Source organism: Colletotrichum destructivum, chromosome 7 (assembly GCF_034447905.1).
Source record: "Colletotrichum destructivum chromosome 7, complete sequence".
NCBI classification, from domain to species: Eukaryota; Fungi; Ascomycota; class Sordariomycetes; order Glomerellales; family Glomerellaceae; genus Colletotrichum; species Colletotrichum destructivum.
In genome coordinates, this window is record NC_085902.1 from 2,910,066 (window position 1) to 2,937,637 (window position 27,572).

The window sequence follows — 27,572 nt, forward strand, 5'->3', positions numbered from 1 at the left end:
CCGCACCCCCCTCTCCCCTCGTCTGGGCCTCGTCTGGGCGCCCTCGTCTGTATTGACCGCGCGGTGCCTAAGGCTCCTCAGCCTCACTCCTCACTCATCCTCGTCCAGCCGGCAGATAATCTCTGTGCATATCAAAAGCCTCCAGGCGTCCTCGGCGTCGATGAACCGCTGCATGTTGGCACGGAGCACGTCCACCTGCTCCGGCGTGTACCCGAACCTGGCGGCGGCCCGGCGGTACTCCGAGGTCTCGTCAGCGAGGATGTCCAGCATGGACCCGGCGTAGGCAAGCCTCTCCTCGGGCGTGATGTTGGACAGGACGCTGGCCGAGGCGGTGATCTGGTCCCTGCGGAAGCCCGCGGCCAGGGCCTTGTGAATCAGCCGGCGGCCGGTCTGGGTCTCGAGCCCGTTCATCCTGTAGATGCGCTCCTGCAGCTCGGCGTTCTCGGGACACGGCGGCCACAGCACCTGCGACTGGGTGTCGCCGTCGCGGCAGGCCACGATGCCGCCTCTGGGCTTCGCCAGCAGCCGCATCTGCCTGAGGACGGGGGCGTTGTCAGGGATGCATATGAGCGTCGTGTGTTCGTGGACGACGTCGAACTTGGCCTCCATCTCGGCCGGGGTGAGAAAGGTCTCTGGCTTGAGCACGTCGCCGTGGCGAAAGTCGACGAGGGGGCGGCGGCGGGCGCCTTGGGGGCCGCTGGGGGCGAGGGCGAGGGCCTCAGCGTTGGCCCGGTTGCGTTCCGTCACCTCGGCGCTCTGGTCGACGCCGATGATGGTGGCCTGGGGGAAGTGTCGGGCGAGGTCCAGCGTGATGCTTCCTGGGCCGCAGCCGACGTCCAGCAGGGAGAAAGTGGGCGGCAGCGACCGGAGAGTCGGCATCAGGTACTGCAGACAGGTCGAGACATTGCGCAGCTCGAACAGGTTGATGGTTCCCTGCTTGAAGCCGATGTGGTACTTGGACTGGGTGGTGTCGTTGAGGGGCGCCATTTCTGCTATGCTGTCCTATCTCATCTCATCTCATATCATGTTCTGGCTGTCTGTCTGTTGTTCCCCCTGACTGGATCTAGTCTACCCATCTAATAAGTATCCGTATCCCCTCTCTGCTTTCATCCATTCGACCAGTCAGGTCAAGCAAAAGGAATCAAGATGGAGAGAGTGAGGGAGGGGAGAGAAGAACCAACAATTCGACTCGGACGCGATAGCCGCTTTGCTTTGCTTTGCGTCTGCTCTGTTTTGCTTTGCCATGATTTGGCTTGCTCTGCTTTACTTTGCTTTTAATCACCCTCGCCTCGCCTCCTCCTCCCTCCTTTTTCGACACACACACCGTCCTTCTGCTTCTGGTCGTTCCGTGAGCATTTTTGAGAACGTTTCTTACATACCCTGGCCAGCTTGGCATCTATCCATCTGCATGGCGTCGTCTTGGCTCCCTCTTGGCTCCCTCTTGGCATGTGCTTCCGTCTTGGCACTCTCTTCTTGCATGCTCAGACAGTCTGACTCCCACTGTGAGACTAGGCCGGTCTGGCTTAAAGCCCAATCGAATCGGATTACCAAAGTTGGGTTGTCTACGTAGTATCATCGTATCCTCTGACAGGGAAGAAAAGAAAGCCTTGGCCTGTCCGGTATTTTGGGTGCGTGCCAGAATCACAATTTTGTTTTTGAGGGATTCCGTTATTACTTACTAGCATGAGCATTATCGAAAAGCAGAGCCCATCACCGCCACCTGAGGAGGCAAAGGTCATCGTCGCCGTTGACTCGCTCCCTCGAGATGCAACGGACGAGGAGGTAGAGAGCCTCCCGCACCTTGTTGACAAACTCCCACCCGCAGCATGGGCGGCCGCTCTGATCGGTGCGTCGGAGAGGTTCAGCTACTACTGTTTCGTCTCCATCTGGCGTGAGTGTTTTTTTCTTCTTCCTCCTTTTCTGTCCCTCTGTCGTCCCAATCGTTAGCGGGTTACCATCGACTCAACAGACAGACTCACTGACAGACTGACTGACTGAACGTCTCAGAGAATTACATGCAAAATGAGCGAGGCTCTCATGCAGTGCCAGGAGCTCTCGGACTCGGCCAAGCCACGGCCACGGCTATATCGAATGGCTTCTTCATCTTTCTCTTCCTGATGCCGAGTGGCTTCGCCGTCGTCTCCGACGCATATCTTGGGCGCTACAATACTCTCTTGCTGGGGCTTGTGTATGTAATTATGGTCAATTCCCCTGATGCTGCACTGGCGATGCTGCACTGGCTGGGCTGAGTAGGGATTCACTGACGACAATCAACGCAGTCTCTCACTTTGCGGTTCACTCGTCATGTTTGCGACGGCCCTGCCCTCTTCCCTTGATAGCGGCGCAGGTCCACCAGGCTTGATCGTCGCCATGGTCCTGGTAGGCCTGGGCGTGGGTGCAACCAAAGCAACTGTCTCCCCATTCATCGGTGAGAACCTGCATCAGGAAAGTCTGGCGTAGCAGCAGGTTATCTGACGGTTTTTCGTTTTATGTATCAGGCGATCAGTACACGCAGAAAACCCCCCAGCTCGTACGACAGAGAAACGGGACCCTTGCCGTGGTCGACGGCACGAGAACGCTACAGTTCCTCTACAATGCCTTTTACTGGTAAGTAAGCGTTGCTGAGTTATGGAACATAGAATATGCTCTTAATTACCTGAGTACCTACTACTCCAGGTTCACAAACATCGCCTCCCTCTCCTCCGTGCCCGCCACATTCCTGGAAATGGAGTTTGATTTTTGGGCGGCCTATCTCATGGCAGCCATCTCCATGGTGCTGGCTGCGAGTCTCCTCTTGCTGTTCAAACCGCGTCTGGGTATGTGTTCCACGCTTACAACCAGCAGAGAATGATATTATTAACACGAAGAAAATCGAATAGTCAAGATCCGACCAGGCGGAAACAGCCTCCCACAAGCCATCAGGGTTATGGCCATGGCAGCACGAAACGGCTTCAACCTCGACCATGCGAAGCAGTCATATCAGATGGAGGCCTGTGACGCCCAGGTCCCATGGGGCGACAAGTTCGTCGACGAGTTGAGGCGCAGCCTCCTGGCGTGCCGTGTCATGTCCGTTCCAACAGCCTTTCTCCCCCTTCCGGCCTGCCTATTGCTGTTACCCCTTCAAGCTGACGCTCTACCAGCTTCTGCTTCGCCTTCTTCTATCTGGCAATCACGCAAATGTTCAACAACCTCATCTCGCAGGCTGGCCAGATGCAGCTCCATGGCGTGCCGAACGACATGCTCCAGGCCATGGCCGGCGTGGCCTGCGTGGTCTTCGGCCCGGTCATTCAGGCCCTGTACAACTTCCTCGCCAAGCACCGCATCTCCTTCGGCCCCATGGCCCGCATAGCCCTCGCCTTCCTCATCTGCGGCGGCGGCATGGCCTACGCCGCCGGCCTGCAGAAGATCATCTACTCCGCCGCGCCTTGCTACGACGCGCCCCGCGCCTGCCCCGCCTCGGACGGCGGACGCCTGCCCAACGAGGTCAACGTCTGGGCCCAGCTGCCCGTCTACGTCGCCCTGGCCGTTGCCGAGATCTTTGGTCTCGTCACGGCGAGCGAATACGCGTACTCCAAGGCCCACAAAGACATGAAGAGCATCGTCCAGGCAATGGTCCAGCTGAGCGCCTGCCTAGGGTCCCTGATGGCCATGGCCCTCAGCCCCGTGTCACGGGATCCCCATCTCGTCATCGTGTATGCCGTCATCGCGGGCGTCATGGGCCTTTGCTCGGCCCTCTTTTGGTGGAAGTTCCGCAAGTATGACAGGCTGGATCGTGAATTGAATAACTTAGACCGGGCAAATTGAGATGCTCGAAGGACACTAGAGCCATGGGCACCATGAAATGACATACTAGTAGTTGAGCAGAGTATAGCTATACCACAAAGAGCCCCTTTTACTTAAATTAACATGTTTTTATGACTATAATATATGTTAAATGTCGAAAATGAGGAACACTACCTGACCGTTACGATAGATGTTGCCAAGTGTTGATGTGACCGAAAGCTTTGGCTTATAGCGAACAGCATAATAGACCTGAGATCCCGAGAATGGCCAGTCTTGCTCCTGGGAGATATTTGAATGCCAAGTATGGCATTCTCAACATTCTCTATGCTCCATCATGGTTTGGGACACAGGATTGATAGCCAAGACCGCAATAGCCATAAGGGAGCCAGGTCCAGCCAGATACCAGACAATGTATTAACTCAATTGTGGGAAAGCCGGTGCAAGGTCACTTACACCTTATTCCTTGGCCACCTCCGCATATGGGCCACCCAAAAATACCTCATCACCAACTTCCTCGTCCATCCTTCTCCAACTTCCAACCATCACAACATTTTCCAACCTCGTCCAAATGACCTCATCATTTTAAGGCACCTTTTTCTAGGCATCACGAGTCATTTTAATGAAAAGGAAGTCAATTCAGCAGTTACTCCCTTTACAAATGTGCACAGTATCTCCAGGACCAATGCTTTCTAGCTCCATCCAGCAGGGCTTCCATGTCTTTTGCATATTCATCTACGCCTGTGCCTAAACCAGCAATCAGACCAGCCTTTACAATCTTATAAGCCTATAAACGTGCCTAGCACTTGTATCCTGAGCCATTCCACTTGCGTGCTGGAAGTGCATACACCTTGCAGATAAAGCTATCTAGGCCCTCTGCCTTATAAAGACTAACTAGCAACTTAGCTATTACTATTAGCTTAGCTAGGGTAATTTCCTAACTTTCTAAGTAACTTTCTAATAATAAGATCTTGTTAATGTAATTATTAGATAAGTTAGTGAATTTCCTTAGGGACTTACATTAGTTATAGGCGTATTTAAAGTTAAGAAAGTTTCTAGTATGTCCCTGCTGCGTGTAGAGGATCTATATCGTATTAAAATATAGTATAGTAATCTTATTAGGCTAGTAGGTCAGCAGAACTACTATAGGTATAGGGGTGTAAAAAGGGGTAGGTAGAAAATACCTAGCAGGGATCTTTTATTTTACCCTGTAGTTAATCATTACCTGCACTAACTATCCCCTCTTGCCTGTCGGCAATCAACTTATCTTGCAATACGCGTGCCGGGATAAACTTATCTTTTTAGAGTAACTATTTCCGAAACTATAACTGACAATAATACAGTTTTAAGTTGGGCTAGTTAATGCATGTTAGGTCTGAACTAATGTATTTCTTCCCTAGCTTTAATGAATTTGGAAAGTGATAGCTAGCCATGAGTGGGCTCGTAAAGTTTAAGGAGAAGAGATTACTGAATACAAACTCTTACAAAATTATTTTCCGCAGATGAAACCCCCTCAGCAAATTTGTCTCCCTTACGTGTGAGTGAATAAACGTTGTTCCTTGCAAGAGAGGGGTAACAAACGAAGGCTAGCTGCAAATGTGGTGTAGGACAGGAAGAGGACGTAATCACGCCAACCATCAAAAGGGGGAGGGGGGGCAGGTAAATTAATCTAAGCGCGTCAAGTTAGTAGAAAAAACAAGGGTATTAGTCCTATTGCTCATCTCACTCTGTGACCTACTTCTATTAGCTTGAACGGTTTATATATCCTTTTTGTAGTGTCGCAGGAGCACAATGGTAGGACGTGGTTTTATGTATTCCGTTTCCTGCGGCTGTCTCCGAATTCAGAATGGCTGTTTACAACGGTTTCGCTACTAACAAAGAAGATGTGTCCCTCGCAAGGCCTACAAGGTCTTGCAGGTTCCAGGAAGATGACAATTCTCTGCCTGCCAGCGGAATACAGTGCGTGAGCTGCAACAAATTGCGTTGCCTTATCACTTCACCTCATTTCCTCTACTCAACCACAATCATCATCCTTCTCGGCCTTTACATATTTCAACTCGGCGCCCGAGGAAATCTCCGGTCCTACACGCCTTCCACTAAGATCAATAGAACTCAAACTATATGCGGTGCTTCGCAAGAAGAAGCTCGCTCTATGGGTTGCGTTTTCGACGTATATGTAAAGTACGTGACGCTCTGTTGAGCGCCCTAGGGCGTGTGCCTCACAGTGCTCTATATATCGCCAAAAACTTGAATCTAGGCTAATTTCTTCTTCAAGTGAATGGCTCCCAGCGTCATGCTACGATCGCGCGGTTGCGGAGGTTTCTGAGTCCAACTTGAGCGACCTGTATCCCGCTGCGGCGGGGCGCAGCACGTTTCCCTTATTTTGGGATCAGGCGATGGTAAAGCGAGCAACTGTGGAAGAAGTTATGCTGGCTGCGTTCGAAAACATTGAGAACGGCTTCCAGATTGAGTTTTATACCGCGTGGGAGTTTCACAGGGCTCACTGCTTGCACCTCTGGAGGCTTACTGTTAGTGCCCTGCAGCAGCTAGATCGAGGAAAAAGGAACGTTGGCGTATACTACAAATCTGTTAGCCCTGAGCATGCCTGGCATTGCAACAGATTCATAGTTGAGGGGGATACCAGGGATCCTGACAAGATAACTTCTATTGCTCCTGGGGTTGGGAAATGTGTAGTGCTAAATAGCTTTTAGGGCACCTAGCGGTTCCAAACAAGATTCTGGGTGCGCCTCTGAAGTCTGCTGAAGAACCGTCTACTCCGACGTCTGAGGGTTTAGAGCTTCAAAAGACACATTTCTGATTTCCGGAACGTTGTTGCAGCCTACTGCAACCTGCCCTTGAACAAGCATACTAGAGACTATCGACACCTTTCCATCTGCACTAAGGAAGAAGCTAACATACGCAATAAGGCCGGAATAGGAGTTGGATCGATGACGACCAGCGGATACGGTATACCTAGTTTCATATGCTTTTGTATTTATTCAGTTTCTTTTCCGCCTGAAGAAGAGCATGTTGCGGACTGTGAACATGAACGATGTGATTTGAAGCGGAAGCTTAACTGCCGAGAAAAGGTCCTTATAGATACTCAATACCCAAAACTGTCCGTCATGCATGCACCCACCGCCTCAGAGCCTGCTCACATCACGAGTATCCCTCACGACATCGAACCCGACCCAGCCGTCCAGCTTCTCGCGGATCTCCGTCGCATACTGCGGGATCCCCCCCGCGAAGTTGACCTGCTCGAACGCCTTGCCCGGCATCGACCCGCCCATGTACGTCGACCGCGTCGTCGGGAACAGGGACGCGTCGCTGAGGGCGTTGATCCGCTGCTTCCACGCCCGCGTCGCCTCCGCCGTCGGGTCGATCCACCGCACGCGCTCCCGCTCCATCTTGCGGATGCAGTCGGCGATCCACCGGCCCTGCACCTCGACCGTCGAGGGCCCGTTGCTGAGCAGCGTCGGTCCGTGGGGCCCGTACATGTGGAACATGTTGGGGTAGCCGCCCACCGTCGTGCCGAGGTACGTGTTGGCCGCGGCCTTCCACTCGTCCTGGAGGTTGGTGTTGTGGATGCTCTTCAGGCCCATGTTCGTCATGCCGCCGGTGGTGATGTCCTAGGGGAAACTCGCGGGTTAGCTGACGAGGTAGGTGTGCAACGTTGCAATGGGTATAAGCCGGGAAGAGGGTCATGATTCTACGGAAGATGTCCTCCTTGGTCCCGAACAAGCACGGTGTTGGGCGAGTTCAAAGACAGAAAAGACAAGGAAGTGACTTACAAATCCAGTGGCAATCGCAACCACATCAAACTCGTAGTGGGTTCCATCCTCCAGCTTGATGCCGGTCTCGGTAAAGCTGGCGATGCCGTTCTTGCTGATGTCGATCACATCCACGTTGGACTTGTTGAACTGCTCAACCTCCACGAAACATCTCTCCGGCTTGGCACGGGCTGTTAGTGTCATGCTAAGGAGGGGCCCCAGTTCCCGCGGTTTGCCGCCGCGCGCTGGGGCAGATTAGCTATACGCTAATCAAACCCTTAACAACGCACATTTTCCCCTCGATTCGAGCCGACGATTATTCAACCTAACGAGCCGCCGCCGACTTGACATCGCCTTCCGCAGGCTAGATGAAGTCTTCCTGGTAGGGCAGGAAGCAGAGGTTCCATCTAGCCTCCCGAAGGAGCCGGGCGAACTTCATTCCCGGCGCAAGCGGCACTTCCGGGCCCAAATTGAACACCACCGATCGACTTTTCGACTTCGCTCCCTCAACACCTTTTCCCCTCAAACGATCGAAGACCCCCTCGAAAAGACAAACAGACACTAGGGTTGCTGTGTATAGCCACGGTAATACACGGCTGTGCTTGTTACAGAGCCTAACAGCAAACCCTACAACCTATCCTCACGAGGTTTCGCCCCTTGTGGTTTCCCTCGTGGCGGTATAACCTATCACGATATGCTTCGGACGGCTACTGGGACGTTGTGTAAACCAGCAGCCTGCGGGCTCTGGGTCGAAGGAGAGGAAATACCGGCGGAATCGCGGTTTAGGGACGACCAGAGCACTGTCTCGGGCAAGCCAGCGGCACCCAGAGACAGCTCGAACACATAGTTGCCTCTAGGCACGACTTGGAGGACGATTTGGACTGTATCTAGTGGTAGTTATAGGCCTACGGCTCTCCACGCCACATACCCTTCGGGAGGTCTGCCGCAAGGGCGGTTGCGCTCTTGCCGCCATGGCGTAAAATACAACAACAACAACAACAATTGTTGAACTGCTCGTAGTAGTTCTGCTCCAGGCATGGTCGCTTGACGCCGAAGAAGTGCGGCATCTTGTCGACCGTCGGGGCCAGGATCTCCCGCTTCCTCGCGTCCCCGATCCGCGCCCGGACATTGCGCGACCAGAAGCTGTAGGCCTCCTTATTGGCGTCGGCGTCGAAGAGCATGTCCCGGTAGTTGCCGAGCCAGTACCGGAATCCACCGTGGTCCCAGAGCGCGCGGTAGAAGGCCTCGCGGTCCGCGGGGGAGTCGTCGAACGTGTTCCGCTCCGCCATGCTGTAGAGGAAGCCGCCGAAGCACTTCTCGCGGAGCTGGAACAGGCGCGGGTACCACGTCTTGCCGGCGTCCTGCTCTTGCGGCGTCAGGGGCCGCTTGCCCATGGGCACGGCCAGGTTCGGCGTCCGCTGGAAGACTTTCAGCTCGCCGCGTTCGCCGACGGCCTGGCCCCATTCCTGCGCGATCTGGACGCCCGAAGCCCCGGTGCCGATGACGGCGCATCGCTTGCCGCTCACATCAACGTCTTCTTCGGGCCAGAAGGAGGAGTGGTGGACGACGCCTCGGAACTTTTCGACGCCGGGCCAGTTCGGGATGTATCGCTTAGAAGCCTGTGTACACACGCCCGAGTCAGTATCTCGAGACACCGACCACAAGAGTGATGTCTGGGGTGTGTACTTACAAAGCCAGCGGCGACGATGAAGTACTTGCTCTTGGCCAAGCGGCCGTCGGCAGTCTTGATGTGCCATTTTCCTTCGGCGGGCTGGAACTGAGCACCGACGACGACTGTCTCAAAGGAGCAATCTTTCGACAGGTTCAACACCTGTACGGCACGATGTCAGTAACGTCCAAAGACATAAGAAACCTACACACTCCATTGTAGTGAAGCCGACGACGTCTGAACCCACCCTGTCGACATGGTCAAAGTACGCCCGTAGCTCCTGGAAGTTGGGGTAGTTGGTGGACCACCTCCAGTCTTTAAAGACCTCGGGCCACGAGAACTCGTATTCGGGGACCTCGGAGTCGACGCGCGCGCCGGGGTATCGGTTCCACCGCCAGGTGCCTCCGAAGGACGTGCCGGCTTCGTAGATGACGGCCTGTAGACCCATCTCCCGGAGGGTCTTGAGCATGAAGACACCCCCTGGGATAATGTTGTTAGTCTCACGTTGCGTGCCCTAAGTCTTGCTGGTTGGGGGAGAAGACTTGCCGAATCCGCCACCGACGATGAGGACGTCGACGTCGAGGTTGTCCGCATAGGGGCCGGTGGTCTGACGCCGTGACGCATAGTCCGTCAGCTCGGTCGCAAACTTCTTTTTCTGTGCAGGTGTGGCCATGGTTATAGTATCCTTTGAAGTGTTCCGTTAAGCAAGAGGCAAATGCTAGCAGCAGGACACGTGAGATCTGTACAGTTGCCGTCTTCTCCAGAGAGACCCAACAAAGTCAGAAGGATTTTTGACAGTCTTATAATTCTCACCGCATATCAGACTCCGGAGCTCTCTCGTTTCGTAAGAGATGATGCTTTCTCGACATCAGACGGTCAGGCGACAGACATGACGCACCGGCTCCCCGACGGTACACGACAACTCTCGACGATCCTTTCGCCATGCGGACACATCGACGAGGAGCCGAACCGCAAGGAAGTGTGAGCCGCAGTTGCACTCTCCGCAAATGCTGTTATCCAAACCGCGTTCGAGGGCTCACCGACGGAGCCACGCCCGCGTCGCTGCATCGCGGCGGCGTCATCCATGCGTCCCCATAGGGAGGTCGAAGAACGAGATGCTGTCGTGAGACTCCTGGAATGCCACGCTCAGACAACGCCAGCTTCGTCACTCGAGTTACACACTTCACACGAGCAAGGAAACAGCTCCTGCGGATCCGCATCCGAGTGGGTTGTAGAGGGGTGTCACACGCATCCATGGATGCGGAGAACAGCCGTGTTGATGCGGGGGAGCAGCATACGCTGGTGCGGATCCGCAGTTGCCGACGCTTTCACGACTTTTGAGGGGGAAAACAAACTTTCGCATCATGGGTGTGGAGGGGGCTGAGCTGAGGAGGGGGTTCTCCCTTGTTCATGGGTTGTCGGACACAGAACGTGTTCCTGGCCCGGGGTTCCGTCCGTCGTAATTCCACAGCAGCTTGCCTACCTGTCCTAGCAAGCATTTTGGTGCCGACAAAGTGTGTGGGCATTCTTCTCGAGATTCCCACGGGCTTCCAAGGTTTTTCTAGTGCACTTGTCACTTCAAGGGTTGAATGGAGCCCATTGCAGCCGGCAGAAACCAAAGAACTTGGCCGAACCCGCATAGCTGCCATAATATCCGGGGTGTCTACCCAAAACTCTCGCATTCGCGCTGCATTCGAATCATCCGTCTCTCTCCAATCAAACCGGCTTCAGTATTCGTCCCATATACCTGTCCATCACGTCCTACCGAGTTTGAAGCGGACCTTCAGAGAGCCGAGCCAGATCTCCAACCATGCCTCTCTCATCACAAGCCGTCGACGAGATCAGGACCATAGTAGAAAATGCCGTGACGTCGGACCCCCGAAAGATCCCCGGAACGACCGTGGTCGTCGTCGACCGCACCGGCGCCGAGCAGTTCGCCCACTCCGCAGGACAACGAGGCATATCATCCAACGAGCCAATGACTCTGGAAAACGTCTACTGGATGGCCTCGTGCACCAAGATGGTCGTCGGCATCGCGTGCATGCAGTTGGTGGAGAAGGGCGCTCTCAGGCTGGACGACTCGGCTCACCTGGAGAAGCTGTGCCCCGAGCTGGCCGATGTCAAGGTGCTCGACGCCGAAGGCAAGCTTGTGGACAAGAAGCGGGGGATAACGCTGCGCATGCTGCTGACGCATACCGCTGGGTTTGGATACACCTTCTTCAACGAGAGACTGCGCAATTGGAGTCTCCCGGCCGGGATCGACGAGTTCTCGGGGAGCATACGGGACATGATGCAGCCGCTTCTATTCCAACCAGGGGAAGGCTGGGAGTATGGCGTAAGTCGAAGTTCCTCAAGTTGCGTACAAGGAAGCGTTTCTGACCAAGAACCAACCAGGTTGGTATCGACTGGGCTGGCATCGCTCTTGAGCGTGTGACGAATACCAGCCTCAACGAGTATATCCAGGCCAACATCTGCCAGCCACTGGGGCTCCAGAATGTCAACATGATCCCGACACCTTCGATGAAGGCACAGCTCGCCTATATGCACCACAAAAGGCTTGACGGCAAGCTAGTTACCAGAGACCACCTTCTTCACCGGCCACTCGTCGTCCAGTCAGAAGAAGAGGTCCGCGGGTGTTTCAACAGCGGCGGCGCCGGCATCTTTGCCAAGCCGCAAGAATACAGTCGTAAGCATGCTACCACCCCCTCGAGCACATTTAACGACGTCGAGCTGAGACGGACACGTTGGCAGGTATACTCGCAGTCTTCCTCAACGACGGGACCTGCCCCGTCACGAAGGCGCAACTCTTGAAAAAGGAGACGGTGGACGAGATGTTCAGGAACCAGATCTCCCAATTCCCAGACTTCGCCAAACAAGGCGTCCAGGACGCTAAGCCGGAGCTGGCCATGGCGATCCCGGAGCTCTACCCGGTCCCGGAGGGCACGCCACAGGGGTGGGGGCTGACGTTCATGATCACCGGCGGGACAACGGGGCGGTCAGACGGCACGGCATGGTGGGCGGGGCTGCCGAACCTGTTCTGGTGGTGCGATCGAGAGAACGGCGTGGCCGGCATCGTGTGCTCTCAGATCTTGCCCTTTGGCGATCCGGCGGTGATGGGGTTGTGGTCCCAGGTTGAGACGGCCGTCTACAAGGGGCTCGGGATCTCGAGCAAAGCGTGATTGTGTCTAGTTATATTGCCTCGGGTCGTTGCTCTCTCTACCGTAGTGCTCAACTCTATTCAAGTTCGTCTCTCGAGACCGTCGACTTCAGAATGTCGAGAAAAGTTGACACAAATTGAAAGCTTGTCTAGCCAGTACACATCTCAGTTACGTAGAGGGCTTACTGAATCATAATGAGCTCTTCCCGGACTGAGGTTTGAGTTGTAAACACAGCAAAAACGTCCACAACCGATGTTGGCACCGCACCGGCAGTTCAGCAGTACCGGTTTGACGGCTCCCAGCCGGACGAGAGGACTCCGCACTGGTACAACTCTTTAAAGCCCGCACACTTTGAAAAAGATCAGACTGGACGAAGCCGTATGCACCCCGCTTCTTCCATGCACCCAGAACGCGGGGTCGACAAGGAACTCCTCGTGACGACGTCCGTTTCGGACAGCCGGAGAAACAAGGGTCAGAGGGGAACCTGCGGGGAGATTGTCTGGGGAAACTGGGGCGATTACATCGTACTTGGGCTGTCTACCGTGGCAATATTGACGCGGCCTAACTTCCCTTCCTCCAATAATACGTCTCATTCTGTTGACGATCGTCGGAACTGAGGATATTCAGTGTGAGAAGACTGTATCATTCGCGATGAGAAGGCAGAACAGCAGCTGCGATCAGTGCCGCAAGGGCAAGCGGGCCTGCGACGCCGGCGCCCTGAAAGACATACAGCTATGCCTGGACGTGGGTTTGCAGTGGGAGGTTGGCATGTCGCCGAACTCGTTTCCCCGAAGGCGATGATGATGTCGGGCTGACTGTTCGGAACAGACTGGCAAAGCACGACTGGACCATGCTCCAACTGCACGAAAACAGGGAAGCACTGTACGTTCGACTGGGCCCGATCGCAGCAGGCCCAGGTTCGCGGAAGACGCCAGTCGTCCGGGAAGACGAACCTGCCAGATCGTAAGCGTCTGAAGTCGGGGCATAAGACGGCGTCGCCTGCGACGATGGAACCCGGCGAGGTTCAACCTGGAGAGTCTCATTCCCACACCGTATTTAACTTCCTGGACACCGAGACACATGAAGAAACGCCTGAATTCTTCGCTGGAAGCTTTAAACCTGGCCCTGACTTCTTCTCCATATCTACAGAGAACGACGTCCTCAGTTACGACACACTGCCAGACAACTGCTCGTTCGTCTTCTCACCGTCCTCGTCAATTTCAATCCCCAGTTTGTCAGATGGCCTGTCCGGGTTGAACCAGACAGACTGTAGTTCTTCTCAAAGCGAATCCATATCGGGCTTCAGTCCGGGTTCTACCGTGGGCATCTCCAAGACAGCGCGAAAGCGATCCCGACAATCGCCTATTTCTCCTCCTTGTGCACCCTCCGGTCTCTCCGAGTTCTCCCCGACCCAGAAAATGATTGTTCGAACAAACCACGGGATCATGACCGACAACCTCATGCAACTGTATCACGACGTCATGGAGGGCGCCTTATCGTGCTGGTTAACGGAGCAAAACTGCCCTTACTTGGATCCAACCAGAGCTCCGGGTCTTGCAGGCTTGTCACCAAGCCAGCCGTTCGAGCCATTTGTAGCAACACCTAACCTTTCCAGTGGAAACAGAATATATCAGCGCGTTATTAGACTCGACAAATCTCTTGAATCACTGGGAATTAGGACCCTAAGCGTCTCGGAGGATAGAAGGGCCACGAAGGCGCTTCGCCTGGCAATCATGGCCTTCACGGCACAATGGGCACAGGGTAGTAGGAGAAGCCGAGCGCGATACCGGCCGGCCAACAACCCAGGCGAAGACCTCACGGCCGACGGCTTCAGCGAAGAGTTCGACGCAACTCTCCAGGCATCGTTTTGGAACCAGGCCAGGAGGTGCCTGGACGATTGTGCCGAAATCAACTCTTTCAGAGTGGCCATGGCGGAGCTGCTCTTTGGTCTTACGCAAAAGTATAACGACGAACTCGACTGGGAAGACGCGGAGTTTGGCGACCTCGGCTTCGGACTGTCAGGGGAAACATGTACGAAGGGATTTTGTACGGCAGAAAAGGTCCAAAGGGTCTTGGACGAAGAAGGGTACTCGATTTACGTTGAGCGTGGTGCTCGGCGGCTTCACGTTCTCAAGCGTCGTTCGGAAGTTTTCGAGAGAGGGAGAAAGAACCGCGGTTTTGAAACACACTCGGAGGAGAAGAATACCGTGAAGCTGGTTTTCTGGCTGGCCGTCATGTTCGACACGCTCTCGGCTGCAATCACCGAGAGGCCGCTCACCGTATCGGACGAAGACAGCCAAGAAGACGGACAACGACAAGGCTTGACGGATCGGGATGAAGAAGGCCCGGCATCTCCAGTACCAACAAAGCGGTGGAACGACGAGCACATCATGAGAAAACACCGGAAGCTGGCCCCCTTACGACTGCCCAGTCCCGAGGATGCCGTCGCTAGAGAGCTCATCGATGCGGCGCCCGTCAAGGTCCTCTTGTTCCGGAAGATCACGCGGATCCAGAGCCTCTCGTCCCGGGGCGCAGGCCGGGCGGTCATCGAGGACGCCATCCAGGACGGGCTGGCAGTCTACCGCCACTGGAACATGACGTATGGCCTGCTGTTCCAGGACTGCGTGCAGTGCCACGGCGCGCTGCCGCCCAGGACCCGGAGCTGGTACGTGTGCCTCCTCGGGCACTGGCTGCTGGCCGTGATGATCATGGCGAACTGCGTCGAGGTCATGGACGGTCAGGGCTTCAGCGAGTCTTTGGGCCGCAGGGAGCGCGCCGAAGTTGGTCTCGTCGGCCATCTTCGACGGACGGGCGCGCGGGCCGTTTCTGACCTCGCGAGAGCTTCTACGCCGCGAGAAGATGATGCGGAGAGGTTGACGGACTTCCACCCGGCCGTCAGCGAGGGCGCGCTTCTGACCGAGCCCTGGACCATGGTCTTGATTCGGTCGTTTGCTACGGCGGGCACATTGCTCCTCGGTGAAGCCGTGGAGTCAGAGACCTCAGGGCATTACGCAGGCGACTCCCGATTGGACTCACTAGACAGATGCGAGGACTGCGTAAAGGCCCTTTGGTATCTGGGTCGCAAGTCGAGCTTGTCTCGCCAGGTTGCCGGTATTCTAGGGGGCGGCTTGGCTGCCGAGCGGTCTAGGACGTTGCGTCTGGATGATTGTCTAGCAGCGTACGATCCGTCGGCACTGGTCAATGTTGTTGAAAGTTACTGAGATGGATGGACGAGAATGATATACCCCCCCCCCCCCCGGAAGCTGAAGTCCGCGACCGGGATCATAGTTGTCAGACCATCCGTTGTCGATATTGGGCCATCCAAGCACAAATCGAGCACTTTTGTCTCTCCATCGATTCGGGCCTGGACTCGTAAGCACGTGTGGTAACACCACTTAAGAAGCATAGCAGCTGTGAACATGTCGGTGTAACCTCGGACGGGTAACGCAAGATGGAATTTGCGTCATCTCCATGTCCCGGTCTCACAGAGTCTTTGTTCACGAATTACCTGTGTCCTAGTCTCGACAAAATCCCTAACTATTCACTTCTCCCCCCCTCCTCTATGGGATGAAAAGGTTCCACAGATTTGTGATAACGGATGGGCCAGGTCTTGAGTAAGATGGACAATGTCCGTCGCAGGGAACGGCATGTATGATCTAGCGTGTAACGTGTCTGCCAGTCCGCAGGAACGCACGCCATTCTGATGGGATCTGTGCGTGCTGGCTGATGACTTACTGGTGTTTTCGAATTATGATGTAGGGTTGAAGACGCGCACTTGAGGGATATAACTCGCCGCGGTTGGACATGAGCGACCTGATGGAGTCGGGACTTGGCTGCTTACTCCTGTCGTGACATTTTATGCCTCGATTTGGGTTTTGATGCTAAGTAGCAATGCTCACATGATATCCAAGGTTAAAACTTTACAAAATTTCGCGTCGCAACAGCCATTTGAGGTCATGGGCCTTGTGAGAATGTTTGAGGGGGCCACGCTAACATTGTCCAACGTAGAAGTCATCGCTAGGGTTCAGTTCGCACAAATCCTCCCTCAGTTGTTAGAGTCACATCGAGGAGTCTGTTGCCTAGGAAAAGGCACGAATATGGTACAGATCGTGAAGAGCGACTTGTGCTGTTTACATGCCCGTCATGATCACGACGTTGGCGACAGTGAAGTTCTCCGAGACAAGTCGGGTCTCCATACATGGTGAAATGTCAGAGTTGGCTGACAAGTGTGTGAGAGAATTGAGCCAGGCGATTTGATGAACCAGTACCATCTGAAGATATTGTTGCTTGCTCGTCTGCCTTTGTCTCAGCCGAGTGCCTGCCAACCACTTTGACCTGTAGCTTGTGCTCATTCGGGCTGTTCAACCGCAGACATGGAACCACGTCATGCAATTGAGGCATGGAACTGCGCAAGGCCTGCTCGAGTTGACCCTGTGAAACGTATGACTGGGTGAATGGTGTCACCAACGTCAGCCCTTGGTGAGAAGTGGTACGCTGACGAAGCTCACTGGGACCGAGAGTGCGAGATCGCTGACGACACTGGGATCGCTACCCTCTCTGCCTCTCACAGCATCTTTCGATGTCAGGTTGGAAAAGACGAGGGTCTATGGAGAATCGGCTACTGTGAAACTATTAAAGACTCATGGCCGGACCTGTACAGTCTGCTGCTTCGAGAGAGATAAGACTAAGCCTTGGACTGTGCGGGCTATTGCGACTGTTTACCTTTCTCAACGGGAATTATATTTGATAGGTACTCCTTACATTCCCAAAATTTCAACATGTCGTCCGTATTTCTGGGCAAAAGCTGTCGCAGCCTTGGCCGCTCTGCCAAGCTCCAGACCAACCAGTCGAGACTTCTAGGTAAGTCTCCCCTAGTGGTCACCATCTTCATCCGGTGCTAACTTCCAAAGCCTCCATTGCCAGTGTAGAGATCCCTCTCGGTATTCCCAACGCTACCCGGTTCCATTACGAGGCCCGGTACGCGGAAGTCATCAAGACCAAGAAGGATGACAAGTCGTACCGGTACTTCCGGAACGTGAACCGCCTCGCGCATGAGTTCCCCCTTGCCCACTCGACCGACGAGGGCAGGAAGATCAACGTTTGGTGCACGAAGGACTACATACGTCTCGCGGGCCGTGATCCTCAACTCCCACTGCTCAGTGAATTAGAAATTAATAACTAAAACGGGGACAACTCTAGCTGGGCATGGGCGGCAACCACGAGGTCCTGAAGACGATGCACGACGTCCTCGATCGGTACGGGGCCTGCTCCGGCGGGTCGCGCAACATCTCGGGCCACAACCGCTTCGCGGTCTCCCTGGAGAAGACGCTGGCCAGGCTTCATGGGAAGGAGTCGGCCCTCTACTTCAGCTCGAGCTACGTCGCCAACGACTCGGCGCTGACGGTCCTTGGACAGCAGCTCCCCGGCTGCGTCTTTCTCTCGGACGCGTCCAACCACTTGTCCATCATCGAGGGGATCCGGCACTCGGGGGCTGACAAGCTCGTCTGGAGGCACAACGACCTCGCGGACCTCGAGCGCAAGCTGGCCGCCGTCCCGCCGGGCGTGCCCAAAGTCGTGTGCTTCGAGTCCATCTACTCCATGTGCGGCACCGTCGCGCCGATCCGCGACATCTGCGACCTCGCTGAGCGGTACGGCGCCATCACGTTTCTCGACGAGGTGCACGCCGACAGCCTCTACGGGCCCCACGGCGCCGGCGTCTCGGAGCACCTCGACTTCGAGGCCCACAGCCGGGGCGAGCACGAGGACACGGTGCTCTCGCGCGTCGACATCGTGACGGGGGCCCTGGGTAAGGGCTTCGGCACCATGGGCGGGTACGTGGCCGGCTCGAGCGACCTCGTCGGCATGATCCGCTCGCTCTCGCGGGGCTTCATCTTCACGACGGCGGCGCCCCCAGCCACGATGGCGGGCGCCGAGGCGGCCATCCGGTTCCAGGGCGCGAACCCGCGCGACAGGGTCCAGCTGCAGCGCAACACGCGCGCCGTCAAGCGGCGGCTGCTCGCGCACGGGATCCTCGTGCTGCCCAACACGTCGCACATCGTGCCCGTGATGGTGGGCGACGCGGAGCGCTGCAAGGTCGCCGCCGACATGCTCTTTGAGGAGTACGGCATCTACGTCCAGCCCATCAACAGCCCCAGCGTGCCCGCGGGCCAGGAGCGCCTCCGCATCTCGCCGACGGCCGCGCACAAGCCGGAGCACCAGGACGACCTCGTCAACGCCCTGGTCAGCATCTGGGAGAGGCTGGGGCTGAGGAGGTTGGACGACTGGGCGAGGGACGCGAGCGGCGCGGTTGTCGAGGGGTGGGGAGACCACCGGCCCCGAGGCGCCTGTCTGGAGCAACGAGCAGCTGGGGCTTCCGGAAGACGTTCCGGAGCAGGTGACACGGCTTGATGTCAAGGGTCTTCCCGTTCACTCGGACAAGAGACCCGCGTTGGAGGACACGCGACTTACCTAGACTCGTAGATGGTGTAGTCTCCTTGGGTTACCGGGTGGGGGAACCCATGGTTGGAACTCCCTCCGTCTTCTTCCGCTTATGGAGGGGGCAAATAAGAGGGAGAGAACACGAGACGTCGAACTTAATTTTCATGGGGTATGAATCACAACTGTGTGAATGAGGCGCGATGCCTTTCGGCGGCTTTAGAATGATAAACATTACTTCGTGGATTTTGGGAACTTAATCCGAGTGGATGACTATGTAGACTCAAGACGATGTCGTCGCGTGAGAAGCCGCAAGTGTTCTCTCAACGCTGACCACAGGTCTGTAGGAGGAATAGTAGATGCCGTACCAACATGACGACGGTGCGACGAACTGACGTATGCCACATCGTCCATGTTTGGGTCGCATCGCACATTGGAGGGCCGTCCTGCGCGTTCTCTAAATCCACTGCGTTCCAGACATGACTTCATTACGTGCCATCGATTGTTTCCATACAGACGTTAGCCGTCTACGGTCCTCCGCCCAACAGGTATTTCCTTCGCATTGGGCCTTGTCTGAGGTCTCGGTGGCATTGGTGGCCCGAGAGAAGGGGCTCAGGTGGTGTGCCCTATGATCCTGATCGTCCATGTCAGCGCTTGGTGTCGATGCGCCGTCGTGTCTTCATTGGTATCGTCGTTTCGTTGTTCGTCGGTGCCCAGGATTCTGAGCACTGCAGGGTATGACCGGTCGTGTCGATTGGCAATAGACTCGGGACATGGCCCTCGATGCCTGCCGCCTTTCAGTTGCTGGGCCACAATCTAGAGCTGACTGTTCATTCTTTGTTCGTTCTTTGTTCGTGAGATTTTGCGTTTTGATTGTTTGCCCAGGTATCTTTGTGTGCCTTCGAAGGAGCTGGCATTCAGACGTTGGTCGCTGTAGCATGAGATATTGCCGTCGGTCACTCGAGGAGGCGAGCCGGGAAAACGAAGAAGTATATTCAAGAGCGACCCCCAACTCCATAGATGCAAAGTAAGTCGGCGCGGTGTATGTAAGAGTATACTGTGTCTCGGCACCGAGACGTCGAATATAAACAATAAATGTGGGGGGTATAGTATGGTAAATGCCGGGGAAAAAACAAATAGGCGCACGCGGGAAGGAGTCTAGTTGGTCTTCTGCTTGGGGGCGCCCTTGAACTTGCGGGTGATGGCGATGCCAGCGACGCCGGCGACCATGAGAGCCTCGACGCTCAGAAGGCCGACCCAGATGACGTTAAGGATCTGGGCCTCATAGCCGCTGCCGATGTACATGGTCATCTTGTCGTAGAGCATGGGGTAGGCGCCGGAGACGAAGAGGAAGACTTGGGTGACGTAGAAGGTGTACCAGTAGGGACTGGAGAAGAGAGAGACACGACGTTAGCAGCTGAACAGGACACGACGCAAAAAGAGGCCGGCTCGCGGGCTGGCCGGCTAGCTGGCGAGAGGGCGGACGGGGCCCATCTTATATAAGACGGGAGACGGGGGAGAAGGAGGAGGAGGAGGGGAGTTGGGGGTGGCGCTTTGTCCATCACGTTGATGAGTTTTATTGTGTTTGCGATCGTCCGTCCGCGCATCTAGCCCCAAAAATAAAGGAAGATAAATTGCGGGGATCTTGAAACCTTGCGGCATGGAAGAACCATGAGCATCAAGGGGGGGCGGCTCCACGAAGCCGGCTTGCACTTGCGCTTGGGGACCCGGCCATGGGAAAGAGAGGTGTTGTGAAAAATACGGGCATTGCGGATTGAAACGGCGAACGCCGAAGGTAGCAACAGAAGACAAAGAAAGGGGACGAAAGGGCACGAGGCAACGCATGGGATGATTGCGTTGCTGGCGTTGACTGATTGCGACTCGAGAGTGAGTTCAGACGAGGGTCAGACGCCTGGTTCAAGCCACGAAGCAAGCAAGGGGATGGGGTGAAAAAACAGGAAAAAGAAAGGAATAGACAATGCGAAGAAAGGAAGGGAGGGAGGGAGGGAGGGGTACGTAGGTAGGTAGCATAAGAATAGAGAGACAGACGGACTCACCGGCTTTGGTCAGTCAAACGAGTCCACCTGATGCGTAGATGATCTGGTTCACCGGCCTGCGAAGCCTGGACTGCGAGAATGATTCCGGAAAGGCAGAAGGACAACAGGAACATCATACGCTGGAACAGCGTGACGTGGTTGTTATAGTCGAGCAGGGTCTCGAGGAGGGCGAACATGATGATGACGACGGCGCTGGTTTGGGGAATGGTAGTGGTGGTGTGTGTGCGTGGTGGTCTGTCGGTTGGTGCTGGCGGTGAGACCTGAATAGAGAAACTTGGAGAGAATGGGAGGCGAGGAAAAGGATTCTTCTGGACACGTAGGGGCGAAATTCTGGAGCCGTATGCGCGTCGGGTGCAGAATCAAGCAACGAGTTGCAGTAGTGTTGTGTTGGGGGCGGATACGCGCAGTAGCTGACTTGATTGCGGTGTGACGGCGTCGAAGAACTGCAGGGCAGAGCAGGGCAGCAGCACAAAGCAGGGCCACGAGGGAACAAACGACAGAGTTGTTAGGGGGGCTGGGAGGTAGCGTAGCGTCCGTTGCAACAGGCTAAACCTGAACCAAGCTGAAAGCCGGCTGAGCTAAGACGAGACGAGACGAAGCAAGACGATCGAGTTTGGGCCGCTTGTTTAATGCCGGCCGAGATACTCTAGTGGACTCTCGGTTGATTGCGATTATGCGTTGATCAGCGGGTGAAGTGAGTCGCTTGTCTCTGGGGGGGGGAGAGCAGAATTGGGAATTGAGAAATGGATCAATCAAGACAAGACGAACTGTATTGTTCCGTCTGGGATGTATCTGGTGGAGGGACGAGGGGACGAGGGTACGAAGAGAGGAGAGGGGAAGTGAGAGGGGGAGAAGGGAAGGGAGGGGGGGTTGTGTGGTGGTGGTGCTGGTAGTGGTGCTGGTAGTGGTGGTGACGGGCGAGAATTGAAAGAAAAGTCGATGAATGGTGGGGAACGCGTCTAAATTAAACAAAATTAAACAAGGCCCCACATTGTGTCTTATCGTGGTCCACGTGTCCTTATCGTCCGTTCCAAATTGGGCGGCGCCGGTTCCTCGGCTGGCGGGCCTGGCGAACCGAGAATCTCTCTCAGTGTAGGGTTCGTTCAGTGTCCACTAACGCTGTGCCGCTGTTCCACTGTTCCGCCCAGTCCACTTGCACTCCACTTGCAGCAGTCCAGCCCGGTCCAGTCGAGTCCTTTGCCGCCTCCGCGCATCAGCATCAGCAGCAGCAGCAGCAGCAGAAGCAGAAGCAGCGGCGCAGCAGGGCTCTCCTCTGCACCCAACAATCTCGTGGCTAAATTCGCTGGTGGTGTTGGATTTGGCTACTTCCTTCCATGCATGCATGCAGCAGTCTTCCACACCAGTTCTTGCGTTGACCGAGTCGACTCCTGGTGCCCTACACACTACCAACTCCCGACGGGCATCCCCGATGTTTCGTTGTCCGGTACGCGGGGTAGCCAATGGCTCAAGAACCGCACGAGCTCCGGTGTGGAGCCACTGTGCCGCCGATGCCCGTTCAACGCCGGACTGGTAAACCCCCGTGTTGTGGGTCTCACACTCAGCTCGCACCCAAACTCACTGTTGCTTCCCACCTTCCCCTCTCGTTGTACGAATACTCTGGGTATCTACCTACCCACTAGAGTACACCGTACTTCTCATACATCAGCATCAAAAGGCACCAACTTCACGTCTTCTCAGTTACGACTTCACAACGAAACAAAATGTGATAAAGTCGTTAACCCTTCGCACGTCGCACGCCGCACGCCGCACGCCGCAATCGCTACCTCACTTGGAACACTCCGCCCTTCCTTCACTCGCAGACAAACCAACAAACATGTCAGGGGTGCGATCCTCCTCGTGACTCGTCACTTATAACAATCCATAAATTGCAGACGCCCGTCATTTCAGCCTCTCTGGTGGACCTCTCTGATCCAGCAAACAGTCGTCCCAGGATACAAGATACGGCATCTCAAGACTGACAGCAAGGCTTCCCACACTTCCCTGAACCCGTGAGGTCCGAAGTCGCTCGGCCATTCTGTGTCGTCAGGATGCACACATACCATGAACCCCATCGTTCTGCGCGCTTCCAGCGATGCATCCGTCGACAAACCGGTGGGTGCGCGCCATCCTCCGCGTCTCCAGACTCATCCTCACCTACCACTATGAGCCTCTCCCCCCTGCAGAACCTGGACGATCCCTTCCTTGCCTATGGAACACCGCCGCATTTCAACGTCGGGATGCTGCAGCCTGCATATCTACACCGATTAAAGCGCTTAACATTGGCCCAATCGGCCAATCACCTCGAAGCATGACGTCTTGTTGCAATTAACCGCCCGGCCATCCGCCATCATCAAAACCCCACCACTTGCCACACCACGCCGAGGTCTGCCGAGTGACAAGAGCCGACCTGGACTACTCTGCGTTGCCGGGAGCCGCATCTCGGGAAGCATGTCGTCTCCCAACAGCACCTCTCGAGACACTGCTCTCTCGGGAGACAAACGTCCATGGATGCATACAATCCCCCGAAAACCCCTCTCGCAGACGAGGACCGCCTACACTCCAGTTTCGAATCCCCTACGAGATGAAGAGATAGACACACAACCTGAAGATGCCCAAGGGTGTCAACATCCGACTCAGCAGGAACCATCATTCAGTTACAGCCGCTTCACAAATATCAACGACGTTACGAGGGCCGAGACGTACAAAACAAACGACACGGGCTTCAACAGCTTGTTCAAGAGCCCGGTCACTGTCAGTGTCAGTGATGATGGCGATGGCGATGGCGATGGCGTGGACAAGGTGATTGTCAATCGGAAAGCAACTTGGCGGCCGCAGTGGCTTCGTCCAGCTGTGCTTACCCTGTTTGTCTGCTTCTTTGTCCTTTTTACCGCCGCTCTCGCCATTATGCTGCACTACTCGCGGAGGAATAACGGACTGTTTCAAACCGGCCAGAGCCTGGTCCACGTTTACGTGTGGCGCTTTGGCCCAACTGCCAGTAAGTCGGGGCTTGTAGGCCATCTTTCCATAACCGGGACCCCCCGGCGGAGCCCGATCAGTTTGCTGACTCCATGCTCTTCCAGTCATCACCATACTGTCCGTGTTGTGGGCAAGGGTCGAACTACAGGCCATGATGTACGTGCCTTGGTTCGCTCTGCGCCGACAACAGCCGGATGGCAGGGTCGCCATGTCGATTGACTATCTGTCAATGCTCTCCCCCGCTGTCTTCATTCGCTCCATCCGAGAGAGGCACTACCTTGTTTCACTGGTGACGATAGTCTCGGTGGTTTTGAAGGTCCAGATCATTCTTGCCCCTGGTCTGTTCAGCTTCGCCACAGTCAAGATTCCCGCCAGTGTTGGTGTCCGCCTCCAAGACTCTTTCGCGCGAGTTCTGGACGACGAAGCCGTGAAGCAGACAGACACGAGCGCTTGGTATATGGGCAGAGCCCTTCGGAACTTCGACATGCTCTATCCCTTTGGAGTGACGGACGAGATTGCCTATCAAACCTTTGCGCCAATGAACGGAAAATCACGGGGGACCATTGACGAGCCCGTGACCGCCGTCGTGGATGGCTTTTTCACCGACCTCGACTGCCTACAACTAGCGGGCTGCTCCATTTCCAAACAGCTTCTGGAAAATAGCAAGCTTGACATCTACGTCGACCTACATTTTCAAGGCTGTGACGGGCCCATCAGCCTCCGACATGCGGGAGCCATTCTCAATCCTGCTAAAGGTAACATCACCTACTGGGCCATCAAGTCCAACCAGACGAGGGCATGCCCCGGGTTGAGACAGGATGTACCGCCGTTCCTGTACTACAGCGCAGTTTTTGTGCCCACATTATCCAACTCCTCTCGTATCCGGTTCGAGAGTGCCGGTGCCGTGCTTTGTGAGCCGCGTGCCTGGCTATCTAAAGTCCTGGTGACTGACGACGGAGTTGCCCCGAGGGTAACTCTGCTACAAAACCAGACGAGAACGCCAGTCCTGACCAACATATGGACCTTGATCGACAAGTCCGTGCCGACATCTCAAGGTCAATGGGACACCGAACCAACCACCACCACTTATGTGAAAGGACCGGTCAGCGCCGCCAAAGCCTTTGCAGGGGAAGTGCTGCAACAGGGGAGGAAGGAGGATCCGACGCTCTACTCCAACGAGGCCATTTATGGCTCCGTCATGAATCTCACTCGTTCCCTCGGCCCCTTGTTGGGGCACTACCGACTTCGAGCAAAGGAAGACTCTGCAGCCGTTGGGTCGACCTTGCGGAGTGTCGATCGTCTGATGGTAAATCAGTGGACTTGTCTGTCGATGATTGCTTCGTTCTTGCTAGTCGCATTCATCACAGCCCTTTCGCTGTTACGGTATAGACAACAGACATCCTTTTGGTACCGAAATCCCGCGACGCCTCTTGGCAACCTGATCTTCCTGCGAGATCATCCTCAGGTTGCTGCTGGTATTTCCAGCCCGGCAGCGGAAAGCCGCAGTTGGGTTCGTTGCAGCTTCACACCGATGGTTCTGAGGACATGGGCGCGGCTCTCGTTCGGCTTGTACGCTTTCCTTCTCATGGGAGGTCTGCTTCTTACGCTTCGCCTTTCAACTTCATCCGACGGACTCGCTACCATCGAAAAGGAGGGCTACCTACACGTCACTTGGACTTCTCTCCCGGCTCTGATAGCGCTCGGGGTGTCTCTTTACATCAGCTCATGCGACTGGGCCTACAGAGATCTCGGAAACCTTTACCGCCTCTCTAGGAAGCCCTGTCGCTCACGCGAGCTCGACAGTTCCCTCTTGGACATGATGGGTCTAAGGGCCTTGTATCACTCTGTTCGGCTGAGGTTGTGGTCCATCACATGCTCGCAGGTCTTGGCGCTGGTTTGCGGCGTCTTGACCTCCCTCGCCTCAGTCTTGTTCACCGTAGAAGTTATGCCAAAGGCAACAACGGTCCAGTTTCAACAAAAGACGGTGTTTCGGATACGAGATGATATCGAATACAGCGAAAGCTACGAGATTAAGCAAACGGAAATAGCCACACTTCTCCTTCAGCGAGAAGCTAACGTGACGTACCCGAAAAACACGTTTGACGATCTGGTATTTCCTGTTTTCGAGAGCATGGAGACCTTGGACACGTCTAGAAACCTGTCGGTCACCATCAACACACCCGCGCTGAAGCTGCAGCCTAGTTGCCTTGAGGTTCCCAGAGAGGCGTACCGACTCACATTCCGGAACTACACGGAAAGTGGCAGGACGTGGTTCTACTCTGACTACAACGAGCATACCCCTTGCCCCAGTGGCGATGAAGTGGTCAACATCACGGCGGAATTCCCTTTGGGCGAGGCGAGCTTGTTCGGCAAGGCGTACGCGGCTTCTGATGTCAGAAGCATATACAACCCGGCAAATATCAACTTCCAGTGCAAGCTCAACGACACGAGCTTGAAGAACTACACAACGATCCTACACTACACGTACGCCTGGGGGGAGTTCTCGGTAGCAAGGAACGACTTTGACTGGTTCTCCGTCTGGAGATGCAACTACACCTGGGCCGAGCTGGATACACAACTGAACATGATAGCATCCGACGGCGAATTTGTCATTGACCCGGAGAACCCTCCAAGGCCGGATTACTCGAGTGTGAGACCCTTGGAATCGCCTCTCGACCTGCCTCCGACAGAGCGCGCTCCTAATGGGCCCTTCGGACTGCTTCCGGATATCCGGATCTCTGACAAGCAATCCATCGGCGTTGCGTCCGTCTTCAAGCCCCTGGTCGAGCCCTACGGGCCATTGCCAAAGGAGGCTCTGGGAGACCCCGACCGGGTAGGGGAAATCCTTGGACTGTTGGGCCACGACGTCGGCTTCAGCGTCGCGCAGCTCGCCAACACGGAGAACCGAAGGATGATCGACGACGTCCTGGACACGACGAGCGGGGCTCTGCTCCTGGACGCGACAGTCGTGGACCGTGACCGGCGGCGACTCGTGCAGGACCCAAACGTGACGTACTTCGTGGTCGGGATTCTGGGCGCCGTAATCCTCGTCAACATGTGGGCGCTGGCGTCAACCGTGCTGCGACGGCGCGGCAGCGAGAGCTGGCTGCTGGACATGGACGTCCGGGGCCTGGCGCCGGACGGCTGGCGCAGTATCGCGTCGATTGCGGGCTTGCTGCGCGAGTCCAACGCGTCGGCGCACCTGCCGCCGAGCACGGAGCTGCTGTCACAGAAGGAATTGCACGGGCAGATGTCGGACGTCAGCTTCCGACTGGGGTGGTTCCGCAGGGAGTGCGACCAGACGCGGCATTACACGATTGGCGTGATGGACGATGGGGAGTTCAACTTTATGGGTGTCCGGAGGACGGTGAGGAGGGAGAAGACGGATTCTCTGACCCAGGAGAGGGTGGATGGGTGGATTTAGGACGTGACGATGCCTACGAATTAGATACCTTTTGGAACCAGCGTTGTACAGAAAAATTGAGCAAGGCAAACGAGCAATAACTGCACGGGTTGACTGACCTCTCCTTGAAAGCATGTGTGTGTTCTGACGACATACGGAAACTGTTTGGGCTGTGGGAATGTCTGGTCCCTCAATGTTGATGTTTTGAGGCGGAGAACACGATAAGAGGAGTTGAGTTTCGAAACTTGTAACCAATCGGTTTGTCGATTCTCGAACTATGAAGCCTCTTGAGGTGGTTATTGGGCGTAAAACCCGCTATTACAT

The 27,572-nt window shown here is 55.5% G+C and overlaps 10 protein-coding genes across 10 annotated transcripts; 6 read left to right on the forward strand and 4 right to left on the reverse strand.

Moving 5' to 3' along the window:
- Positions 1-90: 90 nt before the first annotated feature.
- On the reverse strand, positions 91-987 carry CDEST_11427 (Putative Methyltransferase domain-containing protein; the record flags this gene model as incomplete). The annotated part of the gene is made up of 1 exon (XM_062927583.1): positions 91-987. One exon carries the CDS (start codon positions 985-987, stop codon positions 91-93), a length of 897 nt encoding a protein of 298 aa, XP_062783634.1.
- A 696-nt stretch (positions 988-1,683) lies between these two features.
- CDEST_11428 (Putative proton-dependent oligopeptide transporter family, MFS transporter superfamily) lies at positions 1,684-3,804 on the forward strand (the record flags this gene model as incomplete). The annotated part of the gene is made up of 7 exons (XM_062927584.1): positions 1,684-1,891; positions 2,008-2,188; positions 2,280-2,428; positions 2,499-2,607; positions 2,662-2,816; positions 2,880-3,066; positions 3,141-3,804. The coding sequence occupies 7 exons, from the start codon at positions 1,684-1,686 to the stop codon at positions 3,802-3,804; spliced, it is 1,653 nt and encodes a 550-aa protein (XP_062783635.1).
- A 1,822-nt stretch (positions 3,805-5,626) lies between these two features.
- On the forward strand, positions 5,627-6,491 carry CDEST_11429 (uncharacterized protein; the record flags this gene model as incomplete). The annotated part of the gene is made up of 2 exons (XM_062927585.1): positions 5,627-5,961; positions 6,056-6,491. The coding sequence occupies 2 exons, from the start codon at positions 5,627-5,629 to the stop codon at positions 6,489-6,491; spliced, it is 771 nt and encodes a 256-aa protein (XP_062783636.1).
- Positions 6,492-6,820: 329 nt separating this feature from the next.
- On the reverse strand, positions 6,821-8,088 carry CDEST_11430 (Putative FAD/NAD(P)-binding domain superfamily). The gene is made up of 2 exons (XM_062927586.1): positions 7,572-8,088; positions 6,821-7,409 (listed from the first exon to the last, which is right to left on the reverse strand). The coding sequence occupies exons 1-2, from the start codon at positions 7,752-7,754 to the stop codon at positions 6,924-6,926; spliced, it is 669 nt and encodes a 222-aa protein (XP_062783637.1). The 5' UTR covers positions 7,755-8,088; the 3' UTR covers positions 6,821-6,923.
- Position 8,089: 1 nt separating this feature from the next.
- CDEST_11431 (Putative flavin monooxygenase, FAD/NAD(P)-binding domain superfamily) lies at positions 8,090-10,616 on the reverse strand. The gene is made up of 4 exons (XM_062927587.1): positions 9,766-10,616; positions 9,467-9,699; positions 9,241-9,381; positions 8,090-9,169 (listed from the first exon to the last, which is right to left on the reverse strand). Exons 1-4 carry the CDS (start codon positions 9,890-9,892, stop codon positions 8,456-8,458), a joined length of 1,215 nt encoding a protein of 404 aa, XP_062783638.1. The 5' UTR covers positions 9,893-10,616; the 3' UTR covers positions 8,090-8,455.
- A 1-nt stretch (position 10,617) lies between these two features.
- Positions 10,618-12,526, forward strand: CDEST_11432 (Putative beta-lactamase/transpeptidase). The gene is made up of 3 exons (XM_062927588.1): positions 10,618-11,554; positions 11,614-11,905; positions 11,971-12,526. The coding sequence occupies exons 1-3, from the start codon at positions 11,030-11,032 to the stop codon at positions 12,396-12,398; spliced, it is 1,245 nt and encodes a 414-aa protein (XP_062783639.1). The 5' UTR covers positions 10,618-11,029; the 3' UTR covers positions 12,399-12,526.
- A 369-nt stretch (positions 12,527-12,895) lies between these two features.
- On the forward strand, positions 12,896-15,784 carry CDEST_11433 (Putative zn(2)Cys(6) fungal-type DNA-binding domain-containing protein). Its single transcript, XM_062927589.1, has 2 exons — positions 12,896-13,143; positions 13,206-15,784. Exons 1-2 carry the CDS (start codon positions 13,029-13,031, stop codon positions 15,596-15,598), a joined length of 2,508 nt encoding a protein of 835 aa, XP_062783640.1. The 5' UTR covers positions 12,896-13,028; the 3' UTR covers positions 15,599-15,784.
- A 1,371-nt stretch (positions 15,785-17,155) lies between these two features.
- Positions 17,156-18,785, forward strand: CDEST_11434 (Putative aminotransferase, class I/classII, pyridoxal phosphate-dependent transferase, major; the record flags this gene model as incomplete). The annotated part of the gene is made up of 3 exons (XM_062927590.1): positions 17,156-17,237; positions 17,288-17,475; positions 17,577-18,785. 3 exons carry the CDS (start codon positions 17,156-17,158, stop codon positions 18,783-18,785), a joined length of 1,479 nt encoding a protein of 492 aa, XP_062783641.1.
- Positions 18,786-19,031: 246 nt separating this feature from the next.
- CDEST_11435 (uncharacterized protein) lies at positions 19,032-21,780 on the reverse strand. Its single transcript, XM_062927591.1, has 2 exons — positions 20,870-21,780; positions 19,032-20,199 (listed from the first exon to the last, which is right to left on the reverse strand). The coding sequence occupies exons 1-2, from the start codon at positions 21,043-21,045 to the stop codon at positions 19,971-19,973; spliced, it is 405 nt and encodes a 134-aa protein (XP_062783642.1). The 5' UTR covers positions 21,046-21,780; the 3' UTR covers positions 19,032-19,970.
- Positions 21,781-23,220: 1,440 nt separating this feature from the next.
- Positions 23,221-27,269, forward strand: CDEST_11436 (uncharacterized protein; the record flags this gene model as incomplete). The annotated part of the gene is made up of 2 exons (XM_062927592.1): positions 23,221-23,864; positions 23,950-27,269. Exons 1-2 carry the CDS (start codon positions 23,318-23,320, stop codon positions 27,267-27,269), a joined length of 3,867 nt encoding a protein of 1,288 aa, XP_062783643.1. The 5' UTR covers positions 23,221-23,317.
- Positions 27,270-27,572: the final 303 nt, after the last annotated feature.